This window comes from Hylobates moloch, unplaced genomic scaffold (assembly GCF_009828535.3).
Source record: "Hylobates moloch isolate HMO894 unplaced genomic scaffold, HMol_V3 SCAFFOLD_2, whole genome shotgun sequence".
In the NCBI taxonomy this organism is placed as follows: domain Eukaryota; kingdom Metazoa; phylum Chordata; class Mammalia; order Primates; family Hylobatidae; genus Hylobates; species Hylobates moloch.
In genome coordinates, this window is record NW_026652277.1 from 150,902,112 (window position 1) to 150,926,835 (window position 24,724).

General features: G+C 38.5%; 1 protein-coding gene across 10 annotated transcripts in view; it reads left to right on the plus strand.

Annotated features, from left to right (window-relative positions):
* EYA4 (EYA transcriptional coactivator and phosphatase 4) overlaps positions 1 to 24,724 on the plus strand; it is a 292,396-nt gene that overhangs the window by 31,926 nt on the left and 235,746 nt on the right. For all 10 annotated transcript variants that reach the window (XM_032159299.1, XM_032159291.2, XM_032159305.1 and 7 more), the window contains exon 2: positions 7,804 to 7,901. In XM_032159299.1, coding sequence (XP_032015190.1) covers positions 7,869 to 7,901 — 33 coding nt within the window. In that variant the 5' untranslated portion in view covers positions 7,804 to 7,868. The remainder of the gene's footprint in view (positions 1 to 7,803; positions 7,902 to 24,724) is intronic.

Here is a 24,724-nt window from a genome sequence, read left to right on the forward strand (position 1 = left end):
TAAATTAAGTATTGATGGGACGTATCTCAAAATAATAAGAGCTATCTATGATAAACCCACAGTCAATATCATATTGAATGGGCAAAAACTGGAAGCATTCCCTTTGAAAACTGGTACAAGACAGGGATGCCCTCTCTCACCACTGCTATTTGACATAGTGTTGGAAGTTCTGGCCAGGGCAATCAGGCAGGAGAAGGAAATAAAGGGTATTCAATTAGAAAGAGAGGAAGTCAAACTGTCCCTGTTTGCAGATGACATGATTGTATATCTAGAAAACCCCATTGTCTCAGCCCAAAATCTCAAGCTGATAAGCAACTTCAGCAAAGTCTCAGGATACAAAATCAATGTACAAAAATCACAAGCATTCTTGTACACCAATAACAGACAGAGAGCCAAATCATGAGTGAACTCCCATTCACAATTGCCTCAAAGAGAATAAAATACCTAGGAATCCAACTTACAAGGAATGTGAAGGACCTCTTCAAGGACAACTACAAACCACTGCTCAATGAAATAAAAGAGGATCCAAACAAATGGAAGAACATTCCATGCTTATGTGTTGGAAGAATCAATGTCGTGAAAATGGCCATACTGCCCAAGGCAATTTATAGATTCAATGCCATCCCCATCAAGCTACCAATGACTTTCTTCACAGAATTGGAAAAAACTATTTTAAAGTTCATATGGAACCAAAAAAGAGCCCACATCGCCAAGTCAATCCTAAGCCAAAAGAACAAAGCTGGAGGCATCACGCTACCTGACTTCAAACTATACTACAAGTCTACAGTAACCAAAACAGCATGGTACTGGTACCAAAACAGAGACATAGATCAATGGAACAGAACAGAGTCCCTCATCACTTTTATAATTACTTTTTTGATCATTAAATTATATTATACAACTGACCATAATTTGTTTAATTAATCCACTACAAAGATGAGGCTGTTTCTAGTTTTCATTGTCATGAATTATTCTGTAGTTTATATTTTGCGGGTTTTTTTGGGGAAAGGTTACTTCTTAGGAAAGTTAATACTGGGTGAAAGGGCTTAAACATATTTATAGCTTTTAAAGTACAGAGATGGATTGCTTTCTAAAAATATTAGAAAACTTGACATTGTTACTAGAAAATGGTTGAGGACACCGTGTTCACAGTGTTTCTGATATTAAGTATTATCAATATATAAATAGTTTGGGCATTGAATATGCATACAATAATCCAAGAAACGTGTACTTGTTGCTCACATTTAAGTATTTCAGTAACTGTGAAAGTGAACGCTTTTCCACATATTAGTTTATTATTTACATTTTCTTATAATGAATTGTGTTCTCCTACTCTTTCCTAATCATTTAATGGGCATTTAAACTTTGCCTCACTAATTTTTATGTCCTCAGTAAGTGTATATATAGTCACATTTATTTACTAAAGATATTTTCCATAATCTGTTGTATCCTTTTACTTTTGGGGCTATTTTTCTTTATTCAGAAATGCAAAGATTTTGCTTTGTTTTGTTTATGTATGCAATCAATTGTATGGTCTCTTTGCAATCCAATGCAGTATTTTTGCCATTTATGTAATCCGTGTATCTATCAGAGTAAGAAGGAACATCAGATTTTCCTTTGAAAGAGAGCACTTGGCTAATTTGTTATCAAGGTAGTGAGGAGAAAATGGCTCTAAAGGAGGTGGCCAGCCACAGTTCAGTCTGGGAGAGTAGAGGGATTGACATGAGGTGGGCAGGTGTCAAGTCTTGGGCAGCTCTGTGCCTGCTGACCAGTGGCCAGCACTTACTATTTGCATGCATCATTTCCAAGGTGAACCTGAGCCAGAGTGGTCTTGGTTACTTGGGCCAGGGGACAGTTCACAGGACCAAATATCAATGGGTCAGCTAGGAAAGGATAAGCAAGAAAGGGATTAGCAGGAATCAGGACCAGGCTGAGAGACCCAGATTTGAGGGGAGGAACCAGTCCATCAGGAGGAGAAGAGGGAGAGTGGGAGGAGGAAGGTGGGCATGTGAGCTGAGAGGCAAAAAGCTGGCCTTTTCCATCATGGTTTCTTAGCCTCCACACCCCATGCTGTCCCAACACAAAAACACTACCTTAAATCTAGAACTGTCTGCCTACTTATCCTCCTGAATTCAAATGTGTACTGGCTGGGCACAATGGCTCATGCCTGTAATCCCAGCACATTGAGAGGCTAAGGCAGGCAGATTACCTGAGGCCAGGGGTTCACCGGGCCAACATGGTGAGACCCTGTCTCTACTAAAAATGCAAAAATTATCCAGGCGTGTTGGCGCGCTCCTGTAGTCCCAGCTACTTGGGAGGCTGAGTCACGACAGTCACTTGAACCCAGGAGGCAGAGGTCACAGTGAGCTGAGATTGTGCCACTGCACTACAACCTGGATGACAGAGCAGGACTTCATCTCAAAAACAAAACAAACAAACAAAAAAACAAATGGGTACTGCATCAACTTTCGGTGTGCTTGATAATCCACCATATCCTATACACCCTCCCTTCCCTTTTCATATGCGGTTTAAAATTGAGCTTTTCTTCAAAATGATGCTTTCCTAGTTTTGGAGTATTTTAAATCAATATCTCCCTGAAACTGTCATGTTATATACATGTGTTATTATTATTTTCTGACTTTTAACTTTTAAGAATGAAAAAACATACCTTTGATCTGTATCTCTGTTTATATATGCATAAAACTTTTGCAATTTACATTTTAAATTTCTCTTGTAATTTTTAAAACATCTTGTAATCTAATAAGGAAAGTAACATGTGTACTTTGGAAAATCTTGCAAAGCATAAAAGAAATTGAAGAAATTAAGACCATGCCTACTTGGATGCAGTAGGGAATATGTGACTGGATATATGTAAAACTGAGCAAAACATCTGCTGATATTGAATATTCAATAAACTGAATTGGCATCTGTATTAGGGTCCTCTAGAGGGACAGAACTAATAGGATATATATATATATGAGTTTATTAAGTATTAACTTACACTTATTATTAACTTAACTTACCCTTAACGATCACAGGGTCCTCCAATAGGCTGTCTGCAAGCTGAGGAGCAAGGATAGCCAGTGCAAGTCCCAAAACTGATGAACTTGGAGCCTGATGTTCAAGGAAAGAAGGCATCCAGCATGGGAGAAAGATATAGGCTGGGAGGCTAGGCCAGTCTCTCCTTTTCACATTTTTCTACCTGCTTTATATTCACTGGCAGTGGATTAGATTGTACCCACCAGATTAAGAGTGGCTCTGCCTTCTTCAGCCCACTGACTCAAATGTTAATCTCTTTTGGCAACACCCTCACAGACACACCCAGGGTCAATACTTTGTATCCTTCAATCCAATCAAGTTGACACTCAGTATTAACCATCACAAGTCCACCCCTTGTCAACTTGAACCCATATACATCTCCTGAGATCATACATCATCTTCAAATAAAGACAATAATAAGGTCATAATTATGCCTAACATAATACAGCTGTCCTTTGTATAACCGGAAATGCACCAATCCCCAACCCAAATACTATTACAGAAAGTTAGCAATATTTAAATACCGATATGAAGTCAATAAATCTTACGTCACATGATAAAGGAAAAGGAAATAAAGATATTTTCTTAGTACAAGCGTATACCTGCACAAACTGTTTTTAACAAAAGGAGGAGGAAATACTCATGACAATTACAGTCCCTGTTTCTGCAGTCGTCTCATGGTTGTAGCTGCTATTGATGACTAACTTCTTCTACTACCCATTCTATATTCCCTTTGCCTTCAGCAAGCACCTCAACAGGTCATGTTTTTTTTCCTTGTGGAGTGACCCAAACCTTCATTCCTGGGGGGTCTGGGCCATTTCTAGTCCTGCCTGGATTGGGCTGTTGTAGTTTCCCATTGACCTTAATCATAGGGCATGGTAATACTAAGAGACACCCTAATGGATCTCCTGTATTCCATGCATACTCTTCCTTACCTCCGTTGTGGAGTAATAGACTGATTTCATCTTGAAAGTTTGGGTCAGTCACCCCAGCCAACACTGTAACTCCCCTCTTAGCCTGTTGACTTAAAGGTAGGAGGAGCCCAAAGTGTCCAGGTGGCAATGTTAACATCCAGTTTAATGGAATCATTGTTGTCTCTCCTGGTGACAGTGTTCCTCCCTCTGGAACTAAGACCTCTAGGCCAGCAGAAGGTAATGTTGTGGGAACATTTTGCTAGTGGAAGGAAAAATTTTGCTAGTGAATCACTTGGGGTGATGGTGAGTGGTGCCACTTCCACTTCCACTTCCACCCTTGATTCCTGAACCTGTGAATCCTGGCTATGGGAGAGACAGTGCCATATATTGGATGCTAATTCAAAGCGTACATGGCCTTCTAGAGAACTTTGCCCCAGCCCTGCAAAGTATTGTCACCTAGTTGGCATTGTAATTGTTACTTCAGACAGAATGAAGCACCATTCTGTCAATCCAGCTGCTTCGAGATGATGGGGAACATGGTGAGACCAGTGAATTCTGTGAGCATGAGCCCACTGTCGCACTTCTTTATCCATAAAGTGAGTGCCTCGGTCAGAGGCAATGCTGTGTGGAATACCAAGACAGTGGAAAAGGCATTCCGTGAGTCCATGGATGATAGTCTTGGCAGAAGCATTGCTTGCAGAATAGGAAAACCCATATCCACAGAAAGTGTCTATTCCAGTGAGGACAAACCTCTTCCCTTTCCATGATGTAAGAGGTCCAATATAATCAACCTGCCACCAGGTAGCTGGCTGATCACCCCGAGGAATGGTGCCACATCGAGGGCTCAATGTTGCTCTCTGCTGCTGGCAAATTGGGCACTCAGCGGTGGCCATAGCCAGTTTAGCCTTGGAGAATGGAAGTCCATGTTGCTGAGCCCATGTGTAGCCTCCATCCCTGCCACCATGGCCACTTTGTTCATGGGCCCATTGGGCAATGACAGGGGTGGCTAGGGAAAGAGGCTGAGTGGTGTCCACAGACTGGGTCATCCTATCCACTTGATTATTGAAATCCTCCTCTGCTGAAGTAACCCATTTGTGAGCACTCATATGGAATACAAATACCTTCCTAGTTTTTGATCACTCAGAGAGGTCCATTCACATATCTTTTCCCCAGATTTCTTTGTAACCAGTTTTCCAATCCTGCTTCTTCCAAGTCTCTGACCATCCAGCCAAAAACCACTGGCTACAGCCCATGAATCAGTATATAATCACACATCTGGGCATTTCTCCTTCATGGAAAGTGCACAATGAGGTGCACTGCTCAAAGTTCTGCCAACTGGGAAGATTTCCCTTCAGCGCTGTCCTTCAGAGATATCCCAGAAAGGGGCTGTAGTGCTGCAGCTGTCCACTTTAGAGGGGTGCCTCCGTATCATGCAGAACCATCTGTGAATCAGGCCCTAGTCTTCTCTTCCTCTGTCAACTGATCATAGGGAACTCCCAATGAGGGCGTCGATGCAGCCTTGGGGAGAGAGAAGGTAGGGTGGCAGGAGTGGAGACCATGGACATTTGAGCCACTTCCTCATGAACTTACTTGTGCCTTCAGGACCTGCTCAAACCTAATCACATATATGCTACTTTCATTTGATGATAGAATGCTGCTATGTACGACCCTCTTTATGGCCAGATGGATCAGAAAGCTCCCAGTTTATGATAGCCAGTTCAGGTTGCATGGTGACTTGATGACTCGTAGTCAAACCTTCAGTTTCCACCAAAGCACAATAATGGGCCAAGAGCTGGTCTCTCAAAAGGAGGGTAGTTATCTGTAGAAGATGGCTGGGCCTTGCTCCAAAATCCTAGAGGCCTTTGCTGTGATTCACCTATGGGAGCCTGGCAAAGGCTCCAAACAGCATCCCTATCTGCTGCTGGCACCTCAAGCACCATTGGATCTGCTGGATCATATGGCCCAAGTGGCAGAACAGCTTGCACAGCAGCCTGGACCTGTTGCAGAGCCTTCTCCTGTTCTGGACCCCAGGCAGTTTTATTTGGTAAAGTGAATGATTAAAGGTCTTGGGGCCGAAATGATCTCAACCTATTCTCAAACTTTAAATGGGTTAGAAGCCTGGCTCGCTGGCATAGAACCGGGCGTGGAATGTGAGTCCCTAGTGGGCCACTTTTGGTAAGCAGAACTGGCACTGTGGGAGGAACCGAACGCCAGGTTAAGGCACCCGATGCTGATGCTCATTAGACACCCCACTCTTGGTACCAAAATTTGTATTAGGGTTCTTTAGAGGGACAGAACTAATAGGAGATATATATATAAATATAAAGGGAAGTTTATTAAATGTTAACTCACATGTTCACAAGGTTTCACAATAGGCTGCCTGCAAGCTGAGGAGCAAAGAGAGCCAGTCCGATTCCCCAAACTGAAGCACTTGGAGTCCAATGTTTGAGGGCAGGAAGCATCTAGCACGGGAGAAAGATGTAAGCTGGGAAGCTAGGCCCGTCTCTCTTTTTCACACTTTTCTGCCTGCTTTATATTCGATGGCAGCTGATTAGATTGTGCCTGCCAGATCAAGGGTGGATCTGCCTTCCCCAGCCCACTGACTCAAATGTTAATCTCTTTTGGCAACACCCTCACAGACATACCCAGGATCAATACTTTGTATCCTTCAATCCAATCAAGTTGACAGTATTAACCACCACAGTGTCCGATTGTTTCTTTAGATTGTAATGCTCTTTTCCATTTAAACTGTATTTTCAGAAATATTTAATGTCAGTAGATATTTCTTGAAATGTGACTTCAATGATTATGTTCATCTATGATGAACAACTTTTTAAATCTAAATTGTTTTTATTATAATCTTTTAATTTTTCTTTTTTAGAATTAGAATTTGAACACTAGAAATGTATCATTGCAATTTTAAATTACATTTCATTTTCTTGTGAATTTGAACACGGTTTTATGATGATTGAACATATTTCTATAGAGTGTGTGCCTTTCTGTTTGAATTATAAGAGCTGTTTATATGTCAAGAACATCAGCCCATTGTGTTTGATATTTGCACAGGTATTTCTAGATTTTTCTGTGCCTTTTAATTTTCATTATTGTGTGTGTGCATGTGTGTGTGTGTGCACGTGTATGTGTTTTAAAAGAGAGAGCAAGAGAGAGGATTCAGGGTTACTTGGGTTTTTGGTGTGTCTTCTATCGCTACTGTGATAAAATCCTCTATCTAGGGATTTAAAAATATATGCCTATTTTTCTTAGAGTTTTTCAACTTTAATTCATTTGAAAATATTTTAATGTACGGTATGGAGTAAAGGTATTTTTTGAATGGTTAACCAGTTATCTCACCATAGTGTATTACTAATTGTCTTTCCCATGTTTATTTGTAATACATTCTTTAACATATTGTCTTTTTAAGGTTGGTTATGTATTTTATATTTTTAAAAAGTGAAGAGTAATTATTTTTCACTTTTTTTATGTACTTTTGAAAGTAAATGGTTAATTCAAACTCTTGATTGTTAATCTATCAATTGCTTGATGACATACCTCCCTCAGCAAAATAGTGTATTAACTGTTTATTGCAGACTGTGTTTATTGCAGACTATGGATATTTTTGTTGATCTGTAGGATTCCTGACTAGCTGTTCACATACCCCACTTTTACCATGACACTATTTTCAAGATCATTAATTGCATCAGATATGGAGACAATATTAGTGGATTTTCTTCTTGAAAGAATGCTCCTACAAGTTACTAATTACCATGCTATGTCTTGATATGTTTTTGTAACTTTACAAATGAATATAAAGATAACGTTTTTCCCGTTTGTTTCCATCTTCTTGTTTTAGATAGTCATTTTTACTTGAAGGAAGCTGCTTCTACTTGGGAGTGGCAGGAGAAGTGAGAAAACCACATGGAAGACTCCCAGGATTTAAATGAACAATCAGTAAGTCTTCATTCTCAGTTTTGCTGAAAAAAGTTGCGATAACACTACTGAAAATCATACGTAAAAGGGATATATTGTAAGAAATAAGTTTTTCATTAAATATATTTTTAAATGATTTTTGAATTTTCTTTCAAAGACCATGAAACAGACCTTTGGAGATTTATGCTGTTTCTGCTTAATGATGATGCCACATTTTGATGTCTTCCTTGATTTTCTACTTGGAAAACTAGTGGTGGAAAGACTAGGGCATTGAAATCATGATGCATGTTTTAGACAGTCTAAGCAATTTTATATACTTCTTTTATTATTTTATTTCAGATATGCTGGATATTGTTGAATATCAGAAGTATAAAAGGAAAAAGTATATTATTAGCATGCTTGTTAGTCATTATAAGGAGGAAAGAAACCATAGTTCTTAAGGGCTTTTAGTATTTTACTAGATTCATTGCAGGACCAAGAATGTACCAGCTTGATGTCAATGCTTTTAAGATTCTGATTTCCCAAAGGGAAAGGCTCTTTGCAACCTTTCCTCTTAGCTTGTTAGTGGTGTCTCTGTGACAGTAGTTCTTTAGCATGTGGTACTAGAGGCAGTGGGAGGGCTTCCCTCACACCCCCACGCCTTCACACTACTGGAAGCTGTCGTTTGAGCTGTTTTGCATACAGACAACTCATGATGTTACCAGTAACAAGACATGTGCTTACTGAGATTGTGTTCTGTAGTCTGATGCTGTTCCTTTTTTTTTTTTTTTTTGATGCTGTTCTTTATTAGCTTATGTGATCATGACTTGATCTTACAGTCAAATGTTTCTCCATCATGCAACTGAGGAAAAGATACTTATATATAATACTGTGGTTCTAGAAAAGGTATATGTGATGAGTTTAATTTTAAGAGGGATGTATATTCTGGTGCCATTTGAAGTTAATTTGATTTGCTTTCTAGTGGATATTTTATTTAAAAGAAATGATAGCCATGCCTTTAATTTGGATAGACATGATCATAGTCTAATTTCAACATATATTATGTTATGATTTATTTCACATGGCATCATAGGACAAATGTAACAAAAAATTATAAAGTGAAAAAACTATGAAATCTGTCAAATGGTAGAGATATATTCCTCTAGAATTGTGTGACTTCTTTAGTAAGGTAAACAGAAATGGCTATGGGAAGGCAAGGGCTTTAAAACTTTTAAAAATGCTGGTTGTTGACTGTAAATATTCACAGCATGGACTCTAGCAAAATGGAGGTTAGTCATCATGACTGTTGGAATCAGAAGTCTGTCTGTGTGACTATGGTGGACTTGAATAGTTAGTAGTAAATGTTGACAACGTCTTAGTGGTGATGCTTCATTAAATGAGTGCTGTTGATCTGAACTTTGTTCTAGTACACCGAGGGTCACATACAAGTGTGTGTGTATATGCAAATGTGTGTATGTATGTGTGTGTATATGTTAGAGTTACCAACAGTTTTTGTTTCCAGAGACTGAGGATTTTCTAAGGACATAGAACTTTCAGTGCTAAAGCAGGCAAAATTTGGGGAAAACCAGGATGGTTGATTCTGTTAATTACTATAGGGTGTGTATATACTCAAGAAATAATTTTGTCTTCAGTGCAGTGGAGAATATATTTTTATGTTTAACACTAAAGTGATGTGTTACTAAAGATGCGTCATATCACTGTTCACAAAATGAAGCACAGAACTTGTAAATCAGATATGGTTGTCCTTCTAGTGATATTTTAAGGTCATGGAGCTCACTATTTCTTTTTAAAGTATGTTTTTTTTGTTTGTTTGTTTGTTTGTTTTTTACTGTAAATCTCCTGCACTTTCCCAGTTTTTATTTCTTTTTTTTTTTTTTAATTATTATACTTTAGGTTTTAGGGTACATGTGCACAATGTGCAGGTTTGTTACATATGTATCCATGTGCCCTGTTGATTTCCTGCACCCATTAACTCGTCATTTAGCATTAGGTATATCTTCTAATGCTGTCCCTCCCCCTCCCCCAACCCCACAACAGTCCCCGGAGTGTGATGTTCCCCTTCCTGTGTCCATGAGTTCTCATTGTTCAATTCCCACCTATGAGTGAGAACATGCGGTGTTTGGTTTTTTGTCCTTGCGATAGTTTACTGAGAATGATGTTTTTTAAAAGTTTCCAGTGATGCTAGTGAGCAGTCAGGTTTGAGAACAAGAAATCTAGGGAGACCTGCCTACCGTCTCAGCTTGAACCCATTTGCTGAATTTAAATTTCAAACATGTAGACCAATGTATTCATCTCATAAATGTGCAAAGAGATGCTTAGAACTGTCTTTTTTTTTTTTTTTTTCTGTCGCCCAGGCTGGAGTGCAGTGGCGCAATCTCGGCTCACTGCAACCTCCGCCTCCCGGGTTCACGCCATTCTCCTGCCTCAGCCTCTCCGAGTAGCTGGGACTACAGGCGCCCGCCACCACGCCCGGCTAATTTTTTTTGTATTTTTGGTAGAGACGGGGTTTCACCGTGGTCTCGATCTCCTGACCTCGTGATCCGCCCGCCTCGGCCTCCCAAAGTGCTGGGATTACAAGCGTGAGCCACCGCGCCCGGCCTTAGAACTGTTAAATGACTTGCCCTTGTTGGCATAGCTGGTAAGAGGCAGAGTTAGGATTTCACACAGTTCTTCTGACTCCAAGTCCAAAGCTCTCTCCATAACATCAACATGCCTCATTGCTTTTGGGTTATGCATATTGTGGCATTTATAGAAATGTCAAAAGAAAAGAAAAGAAAAAGAATCAGCCCCTTTACATGGAAATGATTTCTCTTTGAATGAAATTTTTATGTGACTCTAAGTTTTGTGGAGTATATTAATGTCTCAAAATATTTTGAAAAATGATAGCATTTATTAAGATATAGAACAAGTAGGGGTGGAATTAAAATAAAGTTCATAGTTATATGAAAGTGAATTTACTCATATCATTGCTATTTTAGTTCAAGGGGGATTCTTTGGGTGTAGACATAGCAATAGGAGTCATTTGTGGCACATGCACTCTGCATCTAGCATTTTCCATATACTCGCTCCAATTCTTACCATGTATTCCTTCACTGCAATTTTTAAGGCCACCATTTTATAGATGAAACTATGACGTAGAGAGTGTCAAGGTCAAACAGCTGTTAAGTAACAGAGATCAGAATTAAACCAACTTCTCTCTGGCCCCAAGACTTTTAATGGATTTTGCATGATACAACATAATATGGTAGTTAAGGATGTCAGCTATAAATCAGACTTCCCTGTCACTTAAATGCTTTAAAACTTTTGGGAAATTACTTAAACTCTTCCTCCTCTATGGAGTGGAAGGATAATAAAAAGATGTCTTATGAAGTGCTTGCATATGCCTCACTTAGATTAAACATTCAATAAATGTTAGCTACTGTCACAAATACCTGAGATATTCAGATGCTCTTTAATGAGTATTCATTCGTTCTAGCATATCCAGCTACTGACCAGACATCCCTTCCTGGAAGTTCACAGGTCCACACACTCAGCAAATGAAAAATAAATTCACCAGCTCTCCTCCCTTCTCCTAGCTTTTCTTCCTTTGTCCTTTATGCCAGTATTACTCATCTCAGTGAATGGCATCATCAGCTACTGAATGGGTTATGGCAGAAAAGAGGTAGTAATCCTCCTTTTCTTCATCCCCCATCTCGAAACTTTGTCCACTCTTAATGTTTAATGTCATTCAAAGCTGTTCTTTTTGCTCGAGCTCCCTTAGTTTAGTTGAGATCTTTATTTTGTCTCTTGACTTTCTTATTTTACTTTAAGTTGCTTCTAGAGTTGTCTTCCTAAAATACAACCCTGATCACATCACTACCCTCCTTTTTATCCTTCACAAGCCCTTTCTTCCCTTCAAGGGAGAGGCTCAAGTGTGTGATCAAGCATACAGAGCTTAATGCATATGTATTTCTTCCGTGTTTTTTTTTTTTTTTTTTTTTTCTTTTTTCTGTCAGTTTCTGAATCTCCCAGGTTCTCTGAGGTCTCTATGCATTTGCAAGTGCTTTAACGTCATCCCAGAGGGGTCTCTTTCCCACCAGGATAACCTGTAATTCTTGAAGACTCAGTTTAGGTTTCCATCCCTCTGAGCAGCCCTCTCTGACTACCTCCTTTCTTCTCACCCAATCAACCCTACTGGTCAGGGCCCTCTGCAGTGTGCTGCCATAACCCTTTGGCATTTACCCCTAGCCCAGCACTTACCCAACAGGACTGAAACCCTATCTGTTTACTTGCCTATCTCACCACTAGATTATAAACTACTTAAGAGTAATGGTGGATCTCGTTCATCTTGTACACTTACTTCTTAGCAAGATTCTTGCCAGTGTTCAGTAAATGTTTTCTTCAAAAGCTTTTATATACTTTTAGTGAGGTATGTTAATGAGTAGCCTGACAAATTTTAGAAAGCCAAAATGTTATTCTCAGAGTAGATTACTGACTCATGAATTTATATTCGGCTCACTTAAAAAATTGCATAGAAGGTCTAACATGAATTTAACTGCATATGACCAAAATAAAGTTCAGTCCTTCATTTTTCCTCTAGTATATCTGGCTCCTATTTGGCATTCTGGCTTAGAGGATGTAGAGAATTTTAAGAGATAAGCAACTAAAAAGAATATTTAACTTCATAAATTTATCTGCAGTTCTATTTTAGAGCTTCATAATTCTTTAGAATTGGTTTAAGTTACAGCCAGTTACAGCTTATTACAGTTTTTAATGAAATGTTCTTGATAATAGAAATGGCTATGAATGTAGGTTATACCTAGCAATAGCTCCCTTCATACTGTGAAATATATTGTATTTTTGTATTCAAGCAGAGAATGAGCAATATTTATTATTTTTATAGCTTCTGTAATATCTTTATAGATTGAGGTGTTTTATAATCCTATTTTGGTGGTCCCGGATATTACTTCAGATTTTTTCTCATCCAAAACATTCATATCAACATGAGATGGAGTCTGGCCTAAATTAATGATCAAGCCAGCAGGTTTGAAAAGAAATATATTTTATTAATGTTAAGTATTGTATATTATAAAGTAAAACATTTTTTCCTGAATATTAAGTAAAACTAAGTAAAATGAATAAGTTACAGTAGGATTGCTTTCCCTAAATGTTATGCATTAAGGGCCTGAACATTCGTATGTGTTTCCTCATTGTTACTAAATCAATTCACTTGTATTGTTGGTGGCATGATTTTATTAGTGACATCTAAATTAACTCACATTCATTGGATTGTGTTACATATTGTATGACTCATTAATGCTTCTGGAAATTCATTTCTATGTACATTTGTAAATATAATACACTTCATATTTCAAAGCTATTCTATTCCTATTTATGAAACATATTCATAGACATGTTTCAGTAATACTTTTGGAAATTTGTTTCTACATACATTTGTAGATATGAATTGTATTTCTTTGCCTACACCAGCCATGCTAATTTAATAATGTCTATTAAAATTCTAGAGCTAGTTTAGTAAATTAATTTATTTTTATCTCTCTCTTGTTTTTCCTTAGAGTACTCATGACTTTCATTAGTCCTCAGATCTTGTTCCTAGAGATCCTACAGTATTATCTTCGATTATAGCCACTTTAAAACGTGTGCTCCTCTCTGTGTCAGATTTTTAACTATTGTATAGAATTGAATTTGCCATTAAACTTATCATCTAGACATAGAACTTCAGAACCATCAATTTCTGACAGTGTTTAAACAGTATGCTAGAATATAATTATTTTGATTAATTTTTGTTTAAATCATTTTTGTATTTTTATAATGTGACATTATCAAAATCCTAAAATCCTATTATTCTATTGCTTTATTCTTGGGTACTCTAAACCCATTCGACCAGCAGGCATACTTGTACTGAATATCTTAAATATATTTTATTTAGATCTAAGCAATGGTGGATTATTCTTTTTCAGGATCCAATTCTGTATCAAAGAACTTGACCTTTAAACTAGTTAAAAGAATCTTGTTTACAACATGTAATTTTTATACTATCCAACTGAATAACATACTTCAGAGTTCTGTGGAATTCTGTTCAAAGCTCAATCAGTTTCAGAATTACTGTTAACTCCAAATTGCCAATTACAGCTTGACTTTGCAGTTATGTAATAGAGTACCTAAACTGAAGTTACAAAGTAGATGCATTCAGTATATTTTAATGTTTCATAATCATTAAGGCTTACTCTTCCTTTTTAAGCATTTTTAAAATAATAGTTTTTCTTTTTTCTTTTTCTTTTTTTGAGATAGAGTCTCACTCTGTTGAGTATGGGGGTACAATCTTGGCTCAATGCAACCTCTGACTCCGGGGTTCAAGCGATTCTCCTGCCTCAGCCTCACGAGTAGCTGGGACTACAGGCATGTGCCACGGCGCCCAGATAATTTTTTTTGTATTTTTAGTAGAGATGGGGTTTCACCCTGTTAGCCAGGATGTTCTTGATCTCCTGACCTCATGATCTGCCTCCTCGGCCTCCCAAAGTGCTGGGATTACAGGTGTGAGCCACCACGCCCGGCCAATAATAGTTTTATTGAGATGTCATTTTCATACAATACAGCTCACCCACTTAAAGTGTACAGTTCAGTGATTTCTATGGTATTCATAGAGTTGTACAGTTATTACCACAGTCAATTTTAGAGGATTTTTAATCAGTCGAGAAAGAGATCCCATGCCCATTAGCACACTTCCCATTCCCCCGACGAGCACCCCTCAGCCCTAGACAAGCACCAATCCACTTCCTATCTCTATGGATTTGCCTATTCTGGACCTTTCATATAAATTGAGTCATACAATATAAGAACTTTTGTGGCTTGCTTTTTATACATGACATAATGTTTGCAAGGTTCATCTATGTTGTAGCATGAATCAGTACTTAATTCCTTTTTATGGCCAAATAATGTTCCATTGTATGGAGACACTTCTATTTATACTCTTTAAATACAAAGAATATAAATTTGTCCCTATTTTATGAGGTTACTTATTTATTTACAATTATGTTTTAAGAGTCATTTCTGTATTCTAGATAAAAGTCCTTCACCAGATCTACACTTTTCAAAGGATATCTCCCATTTTGTGGGTTGTCTTTTCACTCTTGATAGTGTCCTTTGATGCACAGAAGTTTTAAATTTGAGTCCAGTTTATCTATTTTTTTCTTTTGTCACTTGCGCTTTTAGTGTTGTGTATAAGAAATCGTTGCCTAACCCAGGGTCACAAAGATTTACTCCTGTGATTTCACTTCTCTATGATTTCTCATCTGTAAGCGAGAACATGTGATATTTGACTTTCTATATCTGAGTTGCTTTAGTTAAGATAATGGCCTTCACAAATATTTACTCCTATGATTTCTTATATGAATTTTATAGTTTTCTATAGTTTTAGCTCTTACATTTAGGTCTTTAGTTCATTTTGAGTTAAATTTTATTGAGGAAGATTTTTTTAAAAATTTCAACTTTTATTTTAGATTTCAGGGGTACATGTGCAGGTTTGTGACATGGGTATATTGTGTGACACTGAGGTTTGGGGTACGATTGATGCCAGCACCTAGGTAGTGAGAATAATACCCAACCGGTAGTTGTCCAGCCCTTGTTCCTCTTCCTCCCTCCTACTTCCGGTAGTTCCCACTATCTGTTCTTTCTGTCTCTATGTCCATGTTTCCTCACTGCTTAGCTCTCACATCTAAGTGAGAACATGTGGTATTTGGTTTTTGGTTCCTGTGCTGATTCACTTAGGATATTGGCCTCCAGCTACATCCATGTGGTTGCAAAGGAGATGATTTCATTTTTTATGGCTGTATAGTATCCCATGGTGTATATGAACCACATTTTCTTTATCCATTCCATTGTTGTGGGCGCCTAAGTTGGTTCCGTGTCTTTGCTATTGTGAATAATGTCTTTTTGATAGAATGGCTTCTTTTCCTTTGGGTCTATAACCAGTAGTAGGATTGCTGGGTCAAATGGTAGTTCTGTTTAAAGTTCTTTGAGAAATCTCCAACCTGCTTCCACAGTGGCTGAACTAATTTACATTCCCACCAGCAGTATATAAGTGTTTCCTTTTTTTCTGCAGCCTTGCCAACATCTGTTATATTTTGACTTGTTAATAATAGCCATTCTGACTGGTGTGAGATAGTATTTCATTGTGGTTCTGATTTGCACTTCTCTGATCATTAGTGATGTTAAGCAGTTGTTCGTTTGTTGGCCACTTGTATGTCCTCTTTTGAAAAGTGTCTGTTCATATCCTTTTCCCACTTTTAAGTATTTTTTAAAATCTGAATTTTTATATTTTGTGTGAGTTTATGAAGATTCAGCACAAGATTTCATTAATTATTATCTTCTATGACCTTCTAAAATTATAATTTGATTTGTTAAAATTTTTTCTCAAATCTTAGAATATATATGACACATATATGTGTGTATATATGTATATGTATATATGTGTATATATGTATATGTATATATGTGTATATATATGTATATGTGTGTGTGTATATATATATATATGTATGTATATATGGAGAGCCTCATATTATACAGAAAATGGAGTGTGATTCTATGTCATTTGCCAAGATCTGGAGACTAAATATTAATGTTTTCTTCTGTCAACTGTGATCAGCTGGTAACAGCTGTTTATGTTAAGAAGGAACCTGTGGCTACATCCGAGCTCATTGGAAAAGTAACATTATCAATTTGGTGTGATTTGCCATGGACTTGGTAAGGAAGAAGGGTAGCACCAAGCCTCATAATTGCTAATTCTGGTCTGCTGAGTTGTCAAGATCTCTGGGCAGTTGGTTTGGATAGTATAGATATAAATAAGAGCTATGATATCTTTGGGTACCAAAAGTCTTGTATCTGAACTTACAATTTACATATTGTTATCTAATAATTCTACCTTATAAATTAAAATGAAAATAATTTAGGCGGGCGCAGTGGCTCACTCCTGTAATCCCGGCCCTTTGGGAGGCCGAGGCAGATGGATCACCTGAGGTCAGGAGTTCGAGACCAGCCTGGCCAACATGGCGAAACCCTGTATCTACTAAAAATACAAAAATTAGCCGGGCATGGTGATGCATGCCTGTAGTCCCAGCTACTTGAAAGGCTGAGGCATGAGAATTGCTTGAACCCGGGAAGCAGAGGTTTCAGTGAGCCGAGATTGTGCCACTGTGCTCTACCCTGAGCAACAGAGCAAGATTCTGTCTCAATAATAATAATAATAACAATATAAAAAATAAAATGAAAATAATTTTTATGATAGAAATATAATCTGTTTCTTTCATGGTTTAATACTCTTGAGAAATAGAAAACATTAATAAATATAATGCAATTTCTGCTATAAGATATATAACAAATGGAAAAATTCACTGATGAAAAAAGTTAATGTTCATTGATAGAGGTACCATGCCAAGTGCTTTATGCAACTCATCTCACTAAATCTCATAATGGCCCTTTGTGGAGGCTCTGTCATAACCTCAGTCTGAAGAAGAGTACACTGAAGCAGAGTTTAGGTATCTTATTCAGGGTTGTGCCAGCTTGGAAGCTATGCTGATGGAATATGAACTCACATAGTCTTTATTCCAGAATCCATACGGTTTTTTTAAATATGTAAGTTTAAGGGGTACAAGTGTGGTTTTGTTACATGGATATATTGCATGGTGATGAAGTCTGGGCTTTCAGTGTAACCATCATTTGAATAGTGCATACTGTAACCATTAAATAATTTCTCATCCCTCACTCCCTCCCATCTTCCCATCCTTCTCCAATGGTCTCCAAAGGTCTCCAGTGACTATGATTCCTCTCTGTTTCCATGTGTACATAGTATTTAGCTCCCAGTTATAAGTGAGAACATGTGATATTGGATTTTCTGTATCTGAGTTGTTTCACTTAAGATAATGGCCTTCATTCCATCCATTCTGCTACGAAAGACACAATTTCATGTTAAACACGTGAACTCACCTGCTTCCATCAACTTACATGATTTTCAGACCCTTCAGTCAACTTGGTGTCATAAAGTATGTATTAAAACTCAACTTGATCTTAGATTATTTCTATGAAGATCAAACAATTTTAAATATCATGGCTTTGAGTGAGAAATTTAAATTATTCCGCCATGATTACAGATTAATTGTACAATCTTCATTAATCACATATCTCGGCTCACTGCAACCTCCGCCTCCTGAGTTCAAGTGATTCTCCTGTCTCAGCTTCCCTAGTAGAGTAGGTGGGACTACAGGCGCATACCACCACAACAGGATAATTTTTGTATTTTTAGTGGAGATGGGGTTTTGCAACATTGGCTAGGCTGGTTTTGAACTCCTGGCCTCATGTGATCCACCTGCTTTGACCTCCCAAAGTGCTGGGATTACAGACATGAGCCACCGCACCTGAACCTATTAGTAAGTATTTTAACAGGCAGTCATAAGATAGGAGAATGTATGGAAACTGAATGGTAGTTCAGCAAATTCAATTAAGTAAGCATTACAAGACTTCCTGCTGTCCTGTAGAAACTTTGCTAAACTAGGGATTAAAAGATGAATATAATAATTCCTATTCTCCCCCTAAATTTTAGTTTAGCATAAGATTATATGATATTGTGTAAGTTCTATTCTCAATTCTTTTAAAACGAGACTTGAATAGTTAGTACTAATTCATTCAGTGAATATTTGTGGAGCACTGCTATATTTGAAGCATGGTTTTCATTGTTGGAAATACTTGGTGGACAAAATGGACAAATATTACTGTTCTTGTGGAACTTACATTATTGTTGGGAGTAGACAAACAGTAAACAAATATAGTATGTCACATAGTAATAAGTGCAAGGAGAAAAACCAAATAAAGCAGGGAGGAGGATGGGAAGTGCTTGCGGGCAGGGTAGGTAGGTGAAGGGACAGCTGCAGTTTTTTTTTTTTGAAACGGAGTCTCACTGTGTCCCCTAAGCTGGACTGCAGTGGCGCGATCTTGGCTCACTGCAAGCTCTGCCTCCTGGGTTCACACCATTCTCCTGCCTCAGCCTCCCGAGTGGCTGGGACTACAGGCGTCTGCCACCACGCCTGGCTAATTTTTTATATTTTTAGTAGAGATGGGGTTTCACCGTGTTAGCCAGGATGGTCTCTTATCTCCTGACCTCATGATTTGCCTGCCTCGGCCTCCCAAGCTGCGGTTTTTGGAGAGTAGTTAGGGAGGCCTCACTGAGAAGATGTTGTGCAAAGACTCAAGAGAGGCAAGGAAGTGAGCCATGTGGATATCTGGGGAAAGTGGGTTTTAATTAGAGGGAACAGCAACCGTGGGGTGGTAGCATGCAGGGTAGGTTCAAGGAATAGAAAGGATGTCAGTGTTGGTGGTAGTGATGGGCAGAACAAGGCAGAGATAAGGCTACAAAGGTAATCAGCATGGGCATGTGAGGGTGGAGGAATACATATTGTGTAGAGGTTTCCAGACCATTGTAAAGCTTAAACTTTTTCTCTTAGTGACATGTAAAGCAATTGGAGGGTTTTGAGCTTAGGGATTGTGTGATGTGGCTAAAGTTTTTAAATAACCACTCTGGCTTTTATTTTGAAAATAGACTATGATGACAAGAGCAGAGACTGGCTATTGCAGCTATCCAGATGAAAATTCGACAAAGTAGCATTGGAGGTAGTAAGTGGTTGCACTGGGGTTGATCTAAGATGACTTGCTGATGTATTGGATATGGATTATGATAGAAAGAAAAGTGTCAGAGATAACTTCAAGATCTTTGTGCAGAGAAATGGGAAGGATGGAATTGGCATTGACTGAGATAGGATGACTGGGGAAGAACAGGTTGGGGATGCAGATCAGGAGGTCAGTTTTAGACACGATGGCAGAGGCGTTGCTGTGTTTTCAACAACCCTCTTTCATACCCCTCTTTTCTGGTGCATCTCAGTTTCCTTACAGTTCAGTAGGGCCATATAACTAGTGCTGGCCCATGAAATGTAAGGGGAGGTGATAATGTGGATCATTTTGAGAATGAGGCAGTGAGAAGCCCCGGAACGATTCTTTGGTCTCTGTTCTCCTAGGGTGATGAAGGAGGAGGAGGCCTCAGGGAAACAATGGGGATCCCCAATTACGAAGAATGCTGGATTGCTGGTGCACTGCATGGGGGGCACATTCTAAGGGGGGTGTTAACCAACTAAGCCAATAAACGCATGTGAAATTTTACTTTCTCTTAGGCATATGCGTCAGATATAACCATTGGGAACTCAGGGAAATGAGTTGAACTTGAAATATAAATTTGGGAGGCTTCAAGATATCAATGGTATTTCAAAACATTATATTTGTTGAAATCTCCAAAAGAATAAGTCTAGCTAGGGACAAATTAAAAGGACTAAGCCCTGGGCACCCCAGTTTAGAGAGCAAGGAGATGCTAGTTTACATAGATAGCTACTTGATCCTAATACCCATAAGCAATGAGTTATGTCATAGACTGTATGTGGCCACATTCAGTGAATTTTCCTTTGAGGTGCTTTTTTCCAAATTTCCAAAAACACATATCCGGGTCACTGATTACTGGATTCACCTCTATCATAGCAGAAAGAGCACCATACAGCTATGAATAGGTATTGAGACAGTATTCACTTATTTGAGATTTCCATCAAAGTAACCAAAATCATGAAATATTTAGAAGAAAATTTAGTCAACAAATAGTTTTCATTTTTTCATTGCTTTGTTTGTAGATGTGATGTTTCTAGGCACTTCAGGTTAGGAAAGAATTAATCTAATTAGAGTTTTTTAACCTCAGCATTGTTGACATTTTGGGCCACAAAATTCTTTGTAGTGTTGGGGAGGGGTGCCGTCTGGTACGTTGTGTTATTTAGCAGCATCTCTGATATCTACCCACTAGATGTCAGTAGCACCCCCCTTCTTTTGTTGTGACAATAAAAAATGTCTTGAGACATTGCCAAATGTCTTCTCTGTGTGTGTCGGAGGGACCACAGATCTACATTACATCTGTTTCCAATGAGTTTTTTATTTATATACTTACTGCCTGCAAAACATTTGAGAAAGTTTACCTGAACATTTAATATAATATATACTATCCTATGATATATTATTGAGGGAACTGCAATGAACAGCCAAAGTCATAATACAGAATTTAAGCAAGAAAGCAAAATAATATTGCAAAGGTAACAGTACTATGCTATCAGCATGGAAAATGTGTTCAATAAAAGACAAGAAAGGAATTATAGATAGACTAGGTTACACCTTCACTGGGTCTTGAAAGGCAGAATGAATTTGTATGCACAGAAGAGAACCTATCCTGTCCTGGGGAATATCAGGCATAAAAGCTCAGAGGTACCAAATATAAGGTGATAAGGCCTGCCTAGGACTGTGGCTAGGTTAGAATTACTGAATCAGAAGCTCTGTGGGCATGAGGATGTGAGGCAATGGGAAATCTGGCTGAGAAGCACTGAGACTAGACTGAAAAGGACTTTGAAGCCAAGCTGAGATGTTTTCGTGTTCTTGGGTGGCCACCATGATGCTCATTACTGCACAAAAGACAGAGATGTATAAGATACAGTCCTGTATTTCTGGACTTTCTAACCTGGACATGATGGAAAATTACATATAATTTTTCAGCAAGAGATTAATATATTTAAAATGATGTTTTAGGAAAATTAACCAGATGGTAGGGAGATTACTGAAGGTGGGAAATTTAGAGTACGAGAGATGGCTTAGGGGATCTTGAAGGAGTTTGTGCATGAACTCAGAAAGGCTTAAGCCAAGTGGCTGGGCACGGTAGCTCATGCCTGTAATCCCAGCACTTTGGGAGGCCGAGGTGGGCAGATCACCTGAGGTCAGGTGACCAGCCTGGCCAACATGGTGAAACCCCATCTCTACTAAAAATACGAAAATTAGCCGGGTGTGGTGGCACACACCTGTAATCCCAGCTACTCAGGAGGCTGAGGTAGAAGAATCGCTGGAACCCAGGAGGCAGAGGTGGCAGTGAGCCAAGATCGTGCCACTGCACTGCACTCCAGCCTGGGCAACAGAGTGAGACTCCATTTCAATTAAAAAAAAGGCTTAAGTCAGGGATTGGCAATTGTTTTGAAATGTGAAAACAGCCATAGACATTAAATAAATGAATGGGCATGGTTGTGTTCCAACAAAATTTTATTTACAAAAGCATGTGGCAGGTGGTGGGCCATACTTTGACAACCCCAGCCTAAATTTATGACATGATGGTGGAAAGAAAGACATCGAGGAAAGAATCAATAAAAGGAACTTGAAAATAAAGCTTTGCTGAACTTGGTAACTAAACCAAATAGAGTTAGTAGGAGGAAGGGCAAGGGGTGGACTTGGAGGAGGAAAAAGATTATCCTGGAGTTTCAAGCCTAGAAGATGTCATTATAATAGAGTTTAGGAGCAGGTATCAATGACTTAAGGAAAGAGAAAGATGCGTTTGAATTGAGGACTTTTGGGAACATGTAAAACTAGCAATTGGTGAAGGCCTGCTGGGCCATGGGGGAGAAGTCTGGACTGGCTGTGTGGAACAGAACAGTATTTTCCTTGAGGTGATGCTTTTAAGGGGAGATGGTATCTGAGGAAGGGCAGAAGAATAAAGATAAACATAGGAGACCAGCATGTTTATGAAGTGCAAGGAGGAAGATGAACTGTAAGAAACTGAGAAAAGATAGGGAAATGAGAACCAGTAGGATGATAGTGTCTTCAGAGCCATGGCCAAGCTAACTCTCAGGAGGAATTGGTCATTACTGTCTGACGTTCCAAGAGGTCAAGCAGAATGGCACTGAGAAAGAGATTGTTTCGTTTCTTGACCAGAAGGTTACTGGTGGCCCTTCAAAAGGAAGTCCCAAGAGAGTTGTGGTAAGAAAAGGCATCCCAGCGATTCAATTTAGAGAAGATAATGAGGAATTAAGAGAAAGTTTGTAAGCTTAAAGAAGAGAAAGAGAACAGCAATTGAATGGAGCACCTTCTTCCAAGCGGAGGCTTGCTTGTGTTTGATGACAGATTTTGAGAAGGATTCAATGGAGAATAGACTTCAAGTTGTTGCAGAAGGGATGGTGAGGTTAATGGAGAACAGAAAGAAGGTGAACTAGCTGGAGAGGAATGATACACTCTGACTCTAGAAATTTAAGAGAACGTGGATATCCTGGAATTTTCCAAAGTGCTCTTCCTTGATGCATTCTTTTTACAGGAGGCAAATACCTTTGTCCAGGCAAGATCAGGAAGTAGATGGAAGCAGGGTTAGGATTAACAGCTTAAGTAGTATAAAGAAGATTTGCAGTAGCCATTGTTTTAAAAAAAATAGTAGGTGATCTCCTAGAACTCAATACTTGGGTTATTGAGACATACTCAGTTTTCTTTTAGCAAAATATCTCTCATTGACTAGGACTTAAGGCTGTAGTGCTAGCATTGAAAATTTACTTTATTTTGTATTGAAACAATTAAGAAGTGAAAGGGGAAGAATAAACACTTCTAAGATTAATGAATATGCCTCTCGTTTTCTTTGGAAGAAACTATGTGGCCTGTTTTCCTTGGATATTAGCATCTCCAACAAATAGAAGAGCCTATGTTCATAAATATGATTGGGTCAAATTTGACAATAGAGTCAGACTAAAGTTAGCTGACATTGACTTTAAAAGTACTTGCCTCAAAGTATTTGAAATTCGGTGGTTTCATATTTTCTTGGATTAGGGATTGATTTCTCTGCTCAGACTTCTTCAGAATACAAATAACTTTGTAAGGGCTAATCTGTTAAAAAGTTTGTGTTAGCTCTCTTGGCAGGAGCTAGGATAGCAGGGTAGAAGGAGAACTGCAAAAACAAACAAACAAACAAAGGAGAGTTAAAAATGAAAGGGCAAACACTCCCTACTTACTTTGCTTTGCTTTCATTATTTTGCCTAAACTGTTGTGGTTGACACACGTGGACAGTAGATTATAATTAGGTTCTGAGCCCCAGATGCCCACAGCTAACACTTATGTAATGCTCATTGTGTGCCATGGGCTAAGTGCTGTAAATGAATGTATATATAATATAAATGCATTAACTCATTTAATTCTCATGACGATTTGATGAGGTGAGCTCTATCTTCCAGTTTCTAGATGAGGGATCGCCCAACTTGTGGGTAGGGGAGCAGGATCTTACCCTGGGAAGTGTGGCTTCAGAGTTGGCAATTGTAACTGCTGGACAAATTTGTTAGAAAAATGCCTTATTTATTTTTCAGTCCACCACCCTGACTTGTGCCTTCATCAAAAAAGTTTGAAATGTTTTCAGTTCATACATAAGAAGAAAAAAAATTGATATGGGCTTATATTCCCCTATTAACATTTTCTTTAATTTACAATCTGTTGTATCAGACATGATGTGAAAGGGGTAGACAACAACCTAGACTATATTTATTTTTCAATCTGCTGATGTGAAGAAAAAAGGGGAGGAGTTAGGTGAGATTTGGAGTCTGTAATGGTTTTTCGGAGATTCTAAATAGAGCACACTCTCATTTGTTTCACATTAAATGCCTTGCCCACTTAATCTCCTTTTCGTATTGCCATGCTTGATACAGAGGGCTCCAGGACTAGTTCGCTAGGTGGTAGGACCTTTAGAGATTACGCTGTCCAAATCCTTTACTTTAACAGATGCAAAAATGGAGACTGAAAGGGTTTGAGCAGAGTGAGAACATTAACAACAACACTTTGTTTTGAAATGAGGTTTTTTGATTCATTCCAACCTTCACACAAATTTGAAAGCATACTTTTGTTTACAGTTTCTTAATATTTGGAAATTAACATCAGCTCCAGCCTCCCTGAAAACTGTGGTGAGTTATTACTATATATAAAGATTA